Source organism: Oncorhynchus nerka, linkage group LG22, assembly GCF_034236695.1.
Source record: "Oncorhynchus nerka isolate Pitt River linkage group LG22, Oner_Uvic_2.0, whole genome shotgun sequence".
Classification (NCBI taxonomy): domain Eukaryota; kingdom Metazoa; phylum Chordata; class Actinopteri; order Salmoniformes; family Salmonidae; genus Oncorhynchus; species Oncorhynchus nerka.
The window spans coordinates 76,249,595-76,262,620 of record NC_088417.1 but is presented as its reverse complement, the minus strand read 5'-3'; the positions used below and the strand labels follow the sequence as shown (position 1 = coordinate 76,262,620).

The following is a 13,026-nucleotide window of genomic DNA, read 5'->3' as shown; positions in this document are numbered from 1 at the left end:
ATGTAGTGTTAGAGAGCATGACTCCCAGTATGCAGTAATGCCTAGTCTCATAGATTTGGCACAAGACACAGAATGGTTGCCTTATTTGCAGTGACACATTTTACTGTAGTATGTACAGTGGCTCAGTCAGGATCACAACCATGCTGAAAGATGAAAACAGATACAGTATATAGTTTGCAGGAATAAATCACTTAAAGATTTAGTCCGATTCTTGTCTACGTTTGCTGTTTATTTGTTTGTATTGTAATGGCCAACTGTCATGTGTACCTGCTTGTGTCTCATCTAGCTCGGGGACGCCTCTCCATGCCACAGTGTCAGTGTGAGCCACAGCCACACCCTGGGGTTCCGAGGGACCAGGAATGGGCCAGAGACGGCAAACGATCAGCCAGCCAGCAGGGAGGGCAGTGTGAAGACTGTGAGATGTGTCTGTGGTGTAGGGGAGTCCAACACAATCCTCATAACACCAGGTAGGACTCTGCAGAGGCAGGATTTGTGTATAATGCATTATTCCTAATGCTTAGAGAGAAGTGTATAGCACCGGGAAGAAAGTATGTATTTCTGTTGACGGGCCATGTCTGAAATGTTATCGTTAGCCTTGGATCTGCAGAAACCACACATACTTAGTATGATCTTTGTATGTAATATATGTATTAATGGATGTAATGTGCATGAATGTGTTTTCATAATATTATGTATAAGTTGAGTCTTAATATGAGCATGAGTCTACGAAGAGCATGTTTATTTGTGCAGTGTGTGTGTACAGTATGTGAGGGTGTGTTATGCCTGTCCATGTGTGTATGTCTTGTGTACGCTGATGTGAGGACTGATGTTTCTGGGTTAATTATTACACAAGGTAAACCAGTCAAGCGAAAGAAGAGAGATGCAACCCTGCATTTCCCCGGGCATTAGCTTTCAGCTTTCATACAGAACAACCCATTTTTATTTTTACTGTGATGCCAGTAGAAGTCAAACACAACCCTGGTAGTTTGAAGCATGCATTTGTGTGATGGTAAAATCACATAATCATTTTTAAATTGCTTGTTGTTTATTTTGCTTAATAACAAGCGGTTTGAGATTCTGTCTGTAATGAAAAGCGCTATAAAAGTTCAATAAATTATCATTATTATAATAGATATTTATTCCACAATATCCTTAACTGTGGTGTGTTTTCTTTACCAAATATGTTGTGATGTGCACTCCTAGATGTATTTATATCATGCTACTTATCATCTGCCATCTGTTCATTTAGCCCCTGACTTTCTGGACCAGTGTCTGTGGCTCTGTTTTGTCAATTCTATATTTTCCTGTTTGGTTACCGTTTACAGTTTTGGTAAATTGCTACTTGTGTGCCGTGTTGTTTTTGTCACTGCCAAGGAAAGTGGAACTTATTGAACCAGGGAGAATTCTATGGAGAGCGGGGTAAATTATTGCTAACCCAGAGCTTATCTCCCAGGCTTTAATTAGCACATAAACCATGAAGGGACCCCCACTGACACTCACAGCACTTAATAGACATGCTGGATGTAGCATTTTAATTGCTGGTGTTGACATTGAACTGACAGAAAGTAGACGTTGTTCTGAATCATAGATAACACAGAGGGGAACATGCCCTGCAAGAATGTTACTTGTCAGTACCATGTTGGATTGTGCGTTTGAGGGTTCCCTCATTCAGACTGCTCGGCACAGAAGTGGCCTCTGGCAGGACATTGATTGACTCTTGAAGTTTAGGTCAGGTCAGGGGTCACTGTTGAACTCTAGGGCATCTTTGGAAGAATCTCAATTGCATACTCCTCACATCCTCTCCCCTCGCCTCCTTCTTAAAACCCATTTGGAGAAGTTCACCTCTGGCTTTCTCATCCAATAGGTTTTGAGAAGGAGGTGAGGAGAGAGGATGTGAGGTTTATGCAATTGAGATTCTCGCACTGTGCTGATAGGCCTAGATGGAGAGCATGGTCTGGCGCGGTTGAGGAAGTCATTACAGTACATTTCAAATACATCCATTAATGTGTTTGAAATTCTTAACCACCCACACATATAGATTACCCACTTTCAAACTTCACATATTTTGGAATGATTTGTGAGAAAATTGCTGTATTTACTCAACATTTAACAATGTATGTACGATTCGTGTTTGTCTGTGTTTCAAAATATATTTCCAATCCACACAGTGAAGGACTGGAGACTCTCTCAGACATTAATGAGAGGCTTCAGCGTTCGCTACAGGGCATCATTGATTGGCTATCTGTGAAGGATGAGGAGCTATCTGACAGTTTGCCTTTACATGGCGATATAACAAGCTACAAACATCAAAGTGAGATACATCAGGTAGGCCAAAACAATCTATAAGATATACACTACTGTTCAAAAGTTTGGGGTCACATCGAAATGTCCTTGTTTTTTAAATATTTTTTTTTTGTCCATTAAAATAACATACATTTGATCAGAAATACAGTGTAGACATTGGTAATGTTGTAAATGACTATTGTAGCTGGAAACGGCAGATTTATTTTTAATGGAATATCTACATAGGCGTACAGAGGCCCATTATCCCATTTGTTTTATTGCTTCTTCAACAACAGTTTTCAGCTGTGCTAACATAATTGCAAAGGGTTTTCTAATGATCAATTAGCCTTTTCAAAAGATCAACTTGGATTAGTTAACACAACGTGCAATTGAAACACAGGAGTGATGGTTGTTGATAATGGGCCTCTGTACGTCTATGTAGATATTCCATAAAAAATCTGCCGTTTCCAGCTACAATAGTCATTTACAACATTAAAAATGTCTACACTGTATTTCTGATCAAATGTATGTTATTTTAATAGACAAAAATGTGTTTTTCTTTCAAAAACAAGGGCATTTCTAAGTGACCCCAAACTTTTGAACAGTGGTGAACATTTTATTTGTTATACTTTTATTGTCAATTTTTTTTGCAGGATATGTACACAATACACATGTGCCATATAAATAAAATATGAGCATAAAAATGTCCTTGTACAGTTATTTCACATTAAGCCATTGTTTATGGGAATGGTTTTGATGATCTTTATATGCCTGTGCAAAATCATCTCTACAGTCTTTGACGTCTGTCTGTTGTCATGAATCGCAAATTCCCAACACATGCAATGTATGAAATGTAGTCCAAGTGAAATTCTAAATAGAGAGAGAGTACTTCAACCCACATTATGATGTAGTCTGAATGTATTGTCATTGGAAATCAACACAGATTCAGTCTGAAGCTTGAGCTTGTGAATATTTCTTCTCTTGTTTGCTCCTGGCTATATTTGCAAGTCCACAGAGGTCTGTTATCTAATTCAGTTACAAGGATGAAAAAAACAAGATATCCAGTGTCTTGTGCATACTCCAGTTTTGTGGTTTTATTAACGTTAAGTCTTGTTATGCTGCTATGTGCAGCACTTAACCCAGAGCAGATGGAATGACGATGGAACGGATGTCTGTTCTGTTGATCTCTTCTTTAGGTTTTCGTTGAGGAGTTAAAGTCTCGGGGACCCTTTATTTACTCGGTGTTGGAGTCCGCTCAGGCCTTTCTGTCACAATGTGCCACTGTGGATCCAGATGACAGCAAAGGTGGGGAAGTCAACAAGATATGGCAAACCCAATTATCAGACCAATAAGTTAAGAAGTTAGTTATGTGTTCCCGGTTAGAAAGAAAATGCTTATTTCATAATAAGCTGAATCCTGATTTGACATTGTCTCTCCAGTGAGATCTGCCCTTTCTCTTACTCTGCATCTCCTGTCTGTAGACGTGAGTACTCAACAGCAGAGTGTCGGTCGCTGGGTGTGGAGGCAGGCCGCAGTGGCCGGAGACCTGTGGGAGAGTGTGATGTCACGCAGTGTTCAGCGCCACAAACACGTGCAGTGTACTCTGGAGCGCCTCACAGAGCTACAGGGGGCTGTGGGGGAGCTGTGCCTGGACATGGAGCAGGCTGAGGGGGTGCAGGAGGCCTGGGGGCCCATAGGAGACCTCCTCATTGACTCACTGCAGGACCACATCGATGCCACCAAGGTAATCACCAACATACAACCATTTTTGTTTTCCACTACCAAGGTCCATTTTTATTTTCCATTATATAGTGACTACTTAGACTAACATTGAAAGTGAGCTGAAATGCTCCAAATGCTTAATCCGTGTGCATAGGCATAAAATAACTAAATTAGCAGCTATTCTCTGCACATTATATAGTTTAATTTATTCTAGATTGCTTTACCAGCAGATACAGCGTATTTGGTCAAAGACCCTACATACCAGGATGTTGTGTTATGATTGGCAAATGGTTGCCGTGTTAGTGACTGGCATGGCCTCTATGTTGTAGTTGTTCCAGGAGGAGCTGACTCAGGGTCAGGAGGGCATGAAGCATGTCAACCAGCTAGTCCACCAGCTGACCATCTCCAGTGTCCCCCTATCAGAGGACAACACCCAGGGTCTGCAGCAACTCAACACCAGGTGGAAACTGCTGGAGGTACAAAAACAGGGAGAGGCTAAAATCCTATATGAGATTCTACAATCCTGATCTTCCCCTGCAGCAATGTTCTCCAGCAGTCTCATTTTTCCCATCACTCTTCTAAAGCCTCTTGTTGTCAGATCACGTGTAGTATGTTACTCTGTCCCTGGGAATGTGCTGTAGCAGGCTTAGAGATGTGTGTGCTGTAGTGTGTGTGTTTCCCTGTTGCAGGAGTCCACTGAGAAGAGGCTGAGGCATCTGCAGGATGCCCACAGAGACTTTGGGCCCAGGTCCCAGCATTTCCTCTCTGGTAAGCTGCTTCTCTCTCTCTCTGCTGGAGAACCCCCTCAGAACACTGGTTACATTTGCCATGCTGTGTGCCCTTGCTCTTCTGGTTACATTTTCCATGCTACATTGTTGTGCTTGCTTGATTTACATTGTTTCATTTTAGGTTCAGTGCAGATTCCATGGGAACGTGCCATATCGCCCAACAAAGTGCCATACTACATTAAGTAAGCATAAATGAAAACACAAAACCAGTGTGAAAAAATATCAGCCTTCCAGCACAAATACAAGTCTAGCAGCATACAGTGGTTCTTCCTTTAAAAGTTTAGAGCTTATGCCGTGACCGTTTGTGGTAGATGGTGGCAGATTGGGGTAAATTGTGTCATTCTGGCAACAATAGCTGACAAATAACGTGCCATATAATTATGCGGCACTCCGCAAGCTGTGCTGCAATAAGGCCGCAACTTTTAAGGGAAGAACCACTGTAGCATGTCACAACAGTTTCCTTCTTTTTGCGACCCGTGTTCCAGTTTGTTTACTGTGACCTCAATATTTACTGTGACCCCTGTCCCTCTACGTCTCTCTACATGTTACTCTCTCTTGCTACAGCCATCAAACCCAGACCACTTGTTGGGATCATCCACAAATGAAAGAGCTCTACCAGGCACTTGGTAAGAAGAAAAGGATCGCCATATGATTGCAAGGATGCTTCCTATTATGGTGTTGATCTAAAGGTGCCATTATTTACCATCTTTCCCCAGCTGATCTGAACAATATCAGGTTCTCTGCCTACCGAACAGCCATGAAGCTGCGACGTGTACAACAGGCCTTGAGATGTGAGTGTGTTATTGTGCCCAGTGGCCTGTCATATTAATTACCCACTCAATCACCGCAGCAGTAGTGTCACAGCTAACGCCCTTCTCCCTTTCCCCTCTACCCAAAGTGGACAAGCTGAGCCTTGGCTGTGCGGCAGCGGTTTTCCAGGGCCTGGGGTCGGGGTATGATGACCCCGTGACGGACGCTGTTGAGGTTATGGATGTCCTGGAGGTCATCCATGCTCTGACCAGCCTGTACGAGCAGCTGGAGGAGAAACATGGCGTCTTGCTCGACATCCCGCTCTGTGTGGACATGTGTCTCAACTGGCTGCTCAACGTATACGACAGGTCTGCCTAATGGAACATCTTCTTAATTTTCTACAGTTTATTCCCCTTTTTGTCTATCCTTTAGCCTTTCTATTCCCAATCTCTATCTATTCCATAACATGTCACTCTCTCCACTCTTTCCCTTAAATATTTTCCCTCCATCTCTCTCTGCATCTTCCTCTCTTCCTATAAGAGACATCCTAGGTCAGTCCCACATCAGGGGTTGCTCTCTCTATCTCTTAGATAATTTAGCTACAGTACATCACTCTTAGCAGGGCTCCTTGGATTAGCCATTCAGTTTAGTGAACAATATTCCCCAGGGCAACATCACCAACCAAGTATCAAATAAATATCCAATGATGCGTGACAGCGCTCAGTTTGTGTGTGTGTGTTTTATACTGCGGCCTTTACGCTCTTTGGATAGCGTGCATTTGTCCCTGGGCGATTGTATGTGTGTGTGTGAAGACTGTGTGGACGTGTTTAACTTCTTGTGGGGATCAGAAGTCCCCACAAGAGTAGTAAACAAACAAACATTTGACCAACTGGGGACATTTTGTTAGTCCCCACAAGGTCAAATGCTATTTCTAGCGGGTTTAGGGTTAAGGTTAGAGTTAGTGTTATTAATCTTAGAATTAGGGTTAGGTGCTAGGGTTGGTTTTAGGATTAGGGTTAGGAGCTAGTGTTTGGTTTAGGGTTAAGGTTGGGTCTTTGGGTTAAGGTTAAGGTAAGAGTACGGGTTAGGGTTATGGAAAATAGGATTTTGAATGTAACTGAATTGTGTCCCCCCACAAGGTTAGCTGTACGTACGTGTGTGTGTGTTGTGTGTGTGTGTGTGTGTGTGTGTGTGTGTGTGTGTGTGTGTGTGTGTGTGTGTGTGTGTGTGTGTGTGTGTGTGTGTGTGTATATAGATGCATTTATATGCACTTCAGCTGAGCGGCTGAAGGCCAAAAGAGTGAGTATAGTGCTCTGGGGGTAACACCTGGATATCTTATGAATGTGCGTGGGTATTTAACCATGTGCATTTGTGTGTGAGAAGGAGAGAGATAGTGAGGGTGTATTACTGCATTATCTCATGCTTAGATGGTAGTTGACTCTGTTGAGTAAGAATGTATACCACTGTGAAAAAACATCCACCTCACTCCATACTGTGCGGCAGTCAAACACTGAGACTTCCTCTTTTTCTCTCTCTGCACCCTCTAGTGGCCGTAATGGGCAGCTGAGAATCCTATCCTTCAAGACAGGACTGGTGTGTCTATGCAATGCTGAGATTCAGGAGAAATGCAAATGTAAGATGTGCTTTGTTACTGTATATGATGCATTTCCAATCAATCGTACAGAGAAGTGTAGGTTGTGTCCTATATGTCCTGTCTGAGGAGAGGGTATGTCAGATCTGTTCTGGCAGGTGTCTGGGCCTGGTGGATGTGCTGACCAGCAGCACCTCAATGCCCTGCTTCAGGAGATAATCCAGATTCCATGGCAGCTAGGAGAGGTGGCTGCCTTTGGAGGGAGCAATGTGGAGCCAAGCGTGGCCAGCTGCTTTCGCATGGTGAGCTAGGATTTACATTGATCAAACTAGCTACTACTGTTAAGTATAGCTAAGGTTTTCCCCATCTAATTCCCTGTTATTGTGTGAGATTACACTAAGTAAAATCCATTCTGTGTTAAAAACTGATACTTGTCATTAGAGTATCTCCAATCTTGATATGTGATGTTGATTATCAAAGGGGATTTTGAACATTCTTTATTCATTTTCTAAGGTGTAATCTATAACAAATAATGTGAGCAGCAGACTAATATCACAGAGGACTTGAGGCTGTTTATATGTCTTTGAGTAGCTCTGAGACCATGGTGGAGAGATGCATATATATGCCTGATTAAACACTGTGAGCCCTATTCAACTAACCATCTATGATGACAGTTATGCTAACTCAAACTGTATCATGTTAAAAGCTCATGTCAAACATTCATGATAAATACGGAGACATCAACGCCTCTGATAGACTCTTTTAGATCAGCCAGTCATATGTCTGCTGCCTCTGTTTCATCTTGACATATCTGAGTGAGATTAGTAAACAGTCAACTATGTCAAAGGGGTCATGGCATTTTAACAGGCTGTGTTAACTTATCTGAAAGGGCTAATTACCACAGGCTCTGTCGCTCTGACCTTTTGCTGTCTGTCAGCTTGTTTGTGTGGGCTTTACGGAGGTACATATGTGTACACTGGTGTATTTGTGTACGTTGTGTATATTTGTATGTCCACATGCATGTCTGTTTGTGTAGTAAATATGTGATTTGTCCTCTGGTATGTCCCCATGATAGATACTCAGCAGTCCTTCACTCCAGTGGCATCGGGATGCTACTATAGTAGACAGGCTTTATCAGGCTCCACAGCTGGATTAGAGCACACCACTGGAACCCAAACGGCAATGACAATTTAATTATGCAATTTCTCTCATCAAGGCCCTCAAGAAATGTAACATGGAGTGCCTTTCAAACCCTTTTTAATGAGAATTTAGTCCAGTAATGAACATTAGTGACTCATGAGGCTTTTCTTTAACATTTCTTATCATCAATGTCATTAATTATTTCTGGCAATGAATGACTGTGAAGCGCCAGTAATTTGCTACAGCTCTACTTAGTCAGTCTCTGAAGGGGACCAGCTGCCCTCAGGGTGCCAGAGAGCACAGGCCCTGCCTTCGGGATCTCTGGTGGTCTCATGGTCCTCTTCTCCTCCCCACCGTGTGGCTGCAGGCTCCTGGGAAGACCACCATCCAGTTGTCCCACTTCCTGGAGTGGATGAGCCTGGAGCCCCAGTCCATTGTGTGGCTGCCCGTGCTGCAGCGAGTGGTCCAGGCAGAGAACGCCCAACACCAGGCCAAGTGCTCCATCTGCAAACAGTGTCCCATCAAAGGCTTCAGGTGAACCATAGGGCCTCGACAGGGGAACACCATTTCAACCATATAGAGAATGTCAATTATATTGAGGCTTTTTAACTCATTTCCCCCCAGATACAGAAGCCTCAAGCAGTTTAATGTGGACATTTGTCAGAGCTGCTTCCTGTCCGGGCGTACTACCAAGGCCAAGGCTTTAATTTACCCCATCATGGAGTATTACACCCCAGTAAGACTCATTTTATTATGCCATACTACACCCAAGCATGGCTACAAGAATATTCCCATGGAATTGCAATGTACATTATTTTCTGATCTCTGACAGACCACTTCAGGGGAGAGGATGCGTGATTTTGCCAAAACACTGAAGAACAAGTTCAGATCAAAGCAGTACTTCAGCAAGCATCCCCAGAGGGGTTACCTGCCTGTACAGTCTGTCTTGAGGTCAGGGAGTGAGGAGACGTGAGTCCACAGAATTAGTTCTAAAGCCTGGGAGGTCTTATGTGATGGCACATCCGGAGACTGTGAGCACAGATTGACGCCTGACTTTGATTGACATCTCTGTGCTTCCTTTAGGCCCAGCTCGTCCCCGAGGCTTCTCCACTCGGACACACACTCCAGGATTGAGCACTATGCTTGCAGGTATGAGTCAAGAAATCCTAATATAGTATCAGCCACCTGCTGCTGCCCATTAGCTGGGTGGACTTCACCCTGGGGGTGTTGGGTCAGGCTGAGTCAGAAAAGTGGGCCTGAAGCCTACCAGCACTAGGGCCAGGAGTTGAGCACGCTGAAGGTTAGCAGTGTCCACAGAACCTTATAATCCAGTTTCTCAGGCAATAACTCCTGCAGCCTATATTTGTAACAGCTGGTCTGAGATCAGCCGCCTGCTGAACACTACGTGTTCCCCGGCACCGCTGTGTTTACTTCTTAATTTTCATCTGTTCACTATCCATGCATGCAGTCTTTATCTGTCCCTACAGTCGGCCCTCAGCAGCACTGCTCACGATGTGCCTTTTCTCTGAAATAATCTTCTCCACACAGATGAACATGATGCCACTAATGAGTATGGTGGAGTGGCGTGACTTCCTTATTTCGGCTTAATCATATTAAAACAGTTAGTCTGGCGTGTCCTCTTTCTCTGCAAGATCATGTTTATAAGAAATGAAAGCAAAAAGTGAAGAAAACACAGAAATGTAATTCTGCCAAGGAAAGTGTCTACAGAAAAGCACAGAAGCCTGATTTAGGAGCAACAGTTGTTCCCCCTTGTAATGTTTAGACTGCTGCATTTTTACTTCTGGGAATTCCCTCCTATGATACACATTCCATTTACCTCACAGTGAATTACAGTACCAGTCAAAAGTTTGGAAACACCTACTCGTTAAAAGGTTTTCTATACTTTTACTATTTTCTACATTGTGGAATAATAGTGAAGACATCAAAACTATGAAATAACACATATTTTATATTTGAGATTCTAAGTAGCCACCCTTTGCCTTGATGACAGCTTTGCACACTCTTGGCATTATCTCAACCAGCTTCACCTGGAATGCTTTTCCAACAGTCTTGAAGGAGTTCCCGCACTCGTTAGCTGCTTTTCCTTCAGTCTGCGGTCACACTCATCCCAAACCATCTCAATTTAGATCGGGTCGATTGTGGAGGCCAGGTCATCTGATGCAGCACTCCACCACTCTCCTTGGTCAAATAGCCCTTACACAGCCTGGAGGTGTGTTTTGGGTCATTGTCCTGTGGAAAAACAAATGATAGTCCCACTAAACGCAATCAGATGGGATGGTATATCGCTACAGAATGCTGTGGTAGCCATGCTGGTTAAGTGTGCCTTGAATTCTAAATAAATCACTGACAGTGTCACCAGCAAAGCACCATCACACCTCCTCCTCCATGCTTCACGGTGGGAACCACACATGCGGAGATCATCCGTTCACCTACTCCGCATCTCACAAAGACATGTCGGTTGGAACCAAAAATCTCACATTTTGACTCATCAGACCAAATAATGGATTTCCACCGGTCTAATGTCCATTGCTCGTGTTTCTTGGCCTAAGCAAGTCTCTTCTTATGATTGGTGTCCTTTAGTAGTGGTTTCTTTGCAGCAATTCGAGCATGAAGGCCTAATTCACGCAGTCTCCTCTGAACAGTTGATGTTGAGATTTGTTTGCTACTTGAATTCTGTGAAGCATTTATTTGGGCTTTAATCTGAGGTGCAGTTAACTCTAATGAACTTATCCTCTATAGCAGAGGTAACTCGGGGTCTTCCTTTCCTGTGGCGGTCCTCAGAGTCAGTTTCATCATATTGCTTGATGGTTTTTGCGACTGCACTTTAAGAAACTTTCAAAGTTCTTGACATTTTCTGGATTGACTGATCTTCATGTCTTAAAGTAATGATGGACTGTCATTTCTCTTTGTCTATTTGAGCTGTTCTTGCCATAATATGAACTTGGTCTTTTGCCAAATAGGGCTCTCTTCTGTATACCTCCCCCTACCTTGTCACAACATAACTGATTGGCTAAAACACATTAAGAAGGAAATAAATTCCACAAATGAACTTTTAACAAGGCACACCTGTTAATTGAAATGCATTCCAGGAGACTACCTCGTGAATCTGGTTGAGAGAATGCCAAGAGTGTGCAAAGCTGTCATCAAGGCAAAGGGTGGCTACTTTGAAGAATCAAATATCTAAAATATATTTAGAATGAAAAAAAAAACATTTTTGGGGTTACTACATGATTCCATATGTGTTATTTCATAGTGTTGTTGTCTTCACTATTATTCTACAATGTAGAAAGAAGTTTAAAAAAAGAAAAACCCTTGAATGAGTAGGTGTCCAAACTTTTGACTGGTACTGTATGTTTTTACTGTCTGCTTCTGTTCAAGACTCGCTGACATGGAGGACCAGAACTGCTCCTTCTTCAATGAGAGCTTGTAAGTTTATCATATAAAGCTCTTACTTAATGATACAAAATGAGACTGTGTCCAAGATGAACATTACATGATCTTTCATACATGTCCGCATAGTTCATTCTGTCCTTCCCTCTGTTAATGTCCAGGGATGAGGATCAGTATCTTGACCGTCTGGAGCAGGACTCCCTGGCCTCCTGTCATCATTACCTGGGTTATACAGGCTGTGAGACCCAGGATGAGCTGCAGAGGACACTGGCCATGCTGGAGAATGAGAACAGGTGAGAGGTCACTAACGCTCATGTCCTTATCATTTCATGAGTGGTGAGGTCAGTCCAATCACATCCAAATCAAAATATTTCTGCCATCAGGGTATCGAATCATATCCAATCATCATTAGTTTACCTCTGATCTGCCATAAGAGCATAGATGAAAACATAAAAACACAAATGAGTGCCTGGGGTCACAAAGGTGTAATTTCCCCCAGGGTGCTCCAGGGGGAGTACCGACGTCTGAAGTGGCAGCACGCTGAGGCCCAGGCATGTCCACACCTGAGGGAGGGCTCTGTGGACCAGGAGGACTACCAGGACCGGGCCTTGCTGGCTGAGGCCAAAGGCCTGAAGCACCATAGGGGCAGGCTGGAAACCCGCATGCAGATCCTGGAGGACCACAACAAGGAGCTAGAGTCCCAGCTTCACCGGCTCAGGGAGATTCTACAACAGGTGAGTCTCAGCAAGAGGTTAGCAAATAGGGGGATGCCTCGAATGCACAGTCCTGTCCACATGAAAGTGCATCCTTTTATTTCCTTGTGATTTTAGCATATGTTTTGTGAGTCCAACAGAACAGAGAGGGTTCAGAGGACAATGTATCGACTGGAACACCATCATCTGTGTACTCTCCTGTGTCACGAAGAGACCAGCTGGGGAGACAGCTAAGCTCAGGAGCCTCCAACACAGAACCTCCAGGTAACATACTACGCTAGTTTGATATGAGGATTAACTATCAAAGACATGTTGCCATTAGGGGCTTGTCTAAAAGGGAGCCCTCATGCCTTTGTTTTCCCTATGTGTAATCAGGGCCTGCCTTGGAGCCAGAGCAGGGTGTTACAGCCGATCACCTTCAACGGGTCATAGAGCAACTGAAGAACGTCTTCCCCTTAGAGACCAGAGAGAACGGTAAGTTCAAAGGGGTGATAAGAATGCAGCCTTTGTGCCAGGTTATGATCAATGGGATATCCCCACTGCATAATCCTTATTACATCAGAAAAATATCTCAAAAGTATGCCAGCCTTCTTTGACCGTCTCTGGATATTCTCTAGTACTTAGTACA

The 13,026-nt window shown here is 43.5% G+C and overlaps 1 protein-coding gene across 2 annotated transcripts in view; it reads left to right on the top strand.

Annotated features, from left to right (window-relative positions):
• Positions 1-13,026, top strand: part of LOC115105760 (dystrophin-related protein 2-like) — a 28,751-nt gene that overhangs the window by 15,122 nt on the left and 603 nt on the right. Inside the window, exons 3-23 of one of the 2 annotated variants that reach the window (XM_029628111.2) lie at positions 287-467; positions 2,169-2,325; positions 3,480-3,588; positions 3,765-4,027; positions 4,335-4,481; positions 4,695-4,773; positions 4,915-4,975; positions 5,358-5,419; positions 5,510-5,584; positions 5,692-5,911; positions 7,091-7,176; positions 7,279-7,436; positions 8,642-8,808; positions 8,905-9,010; positions 9,107-9,243; positions 9,358-9,423; positions 11,674-11,721; positions 11,847-11,978; positions 12,185-12,419; positions 12,539-12,662; positions 12,774-12,872. In XM_029628111.2, the coding sequence (XP_029483971.1) occupies positions 287-467; positions 2,169-2,325; positions 3,480-3,588; positions 3,765-4,027; positions 4,335-4,481; positions 4,695-4,773; positions 4,915-4,975; positions 5,358-5,419; positions 5,510-5,584; positions 5,692-5,911; positions 7,091-7,176; positions 7,279-7,436; positions 8,642-8,808; positions 8,905-9,010; positions 9,107-9,243; positions 9,358-9,423; positions 11,674-11,721; positions 11,847-11,978; positions 12,185-12,419; positions 12,539-12,662; positions 12,774-12,872 (2,712 nt within the window). Of the gene's footprint in view, positions 1-286; positions 468-2,168; positions 2,326-3,479; positions 3,589-3,764; positions 4,028-4,334; positions 4,482-4,694; positions 4,774-4,914; positions 4,976-5,357; positions 5,420-5,509; positions 5,585-5,691; positions 5,912-7,090; positions 7,177-7,278; positions 7,437-8,641; positions 8,809-8,898; positions 9,011-9,106; positions 9,244-9,357; positions 9,424-11,673; positions 11,722-11,846; positions 11,979-12,184; positions 12,420-12,538; positions 12,663-12,773; positions 12,873-13,026 lie in introns of both variants that reach the window. The other variant, XM_029628109.2, reaches the window with a different exon arrangement.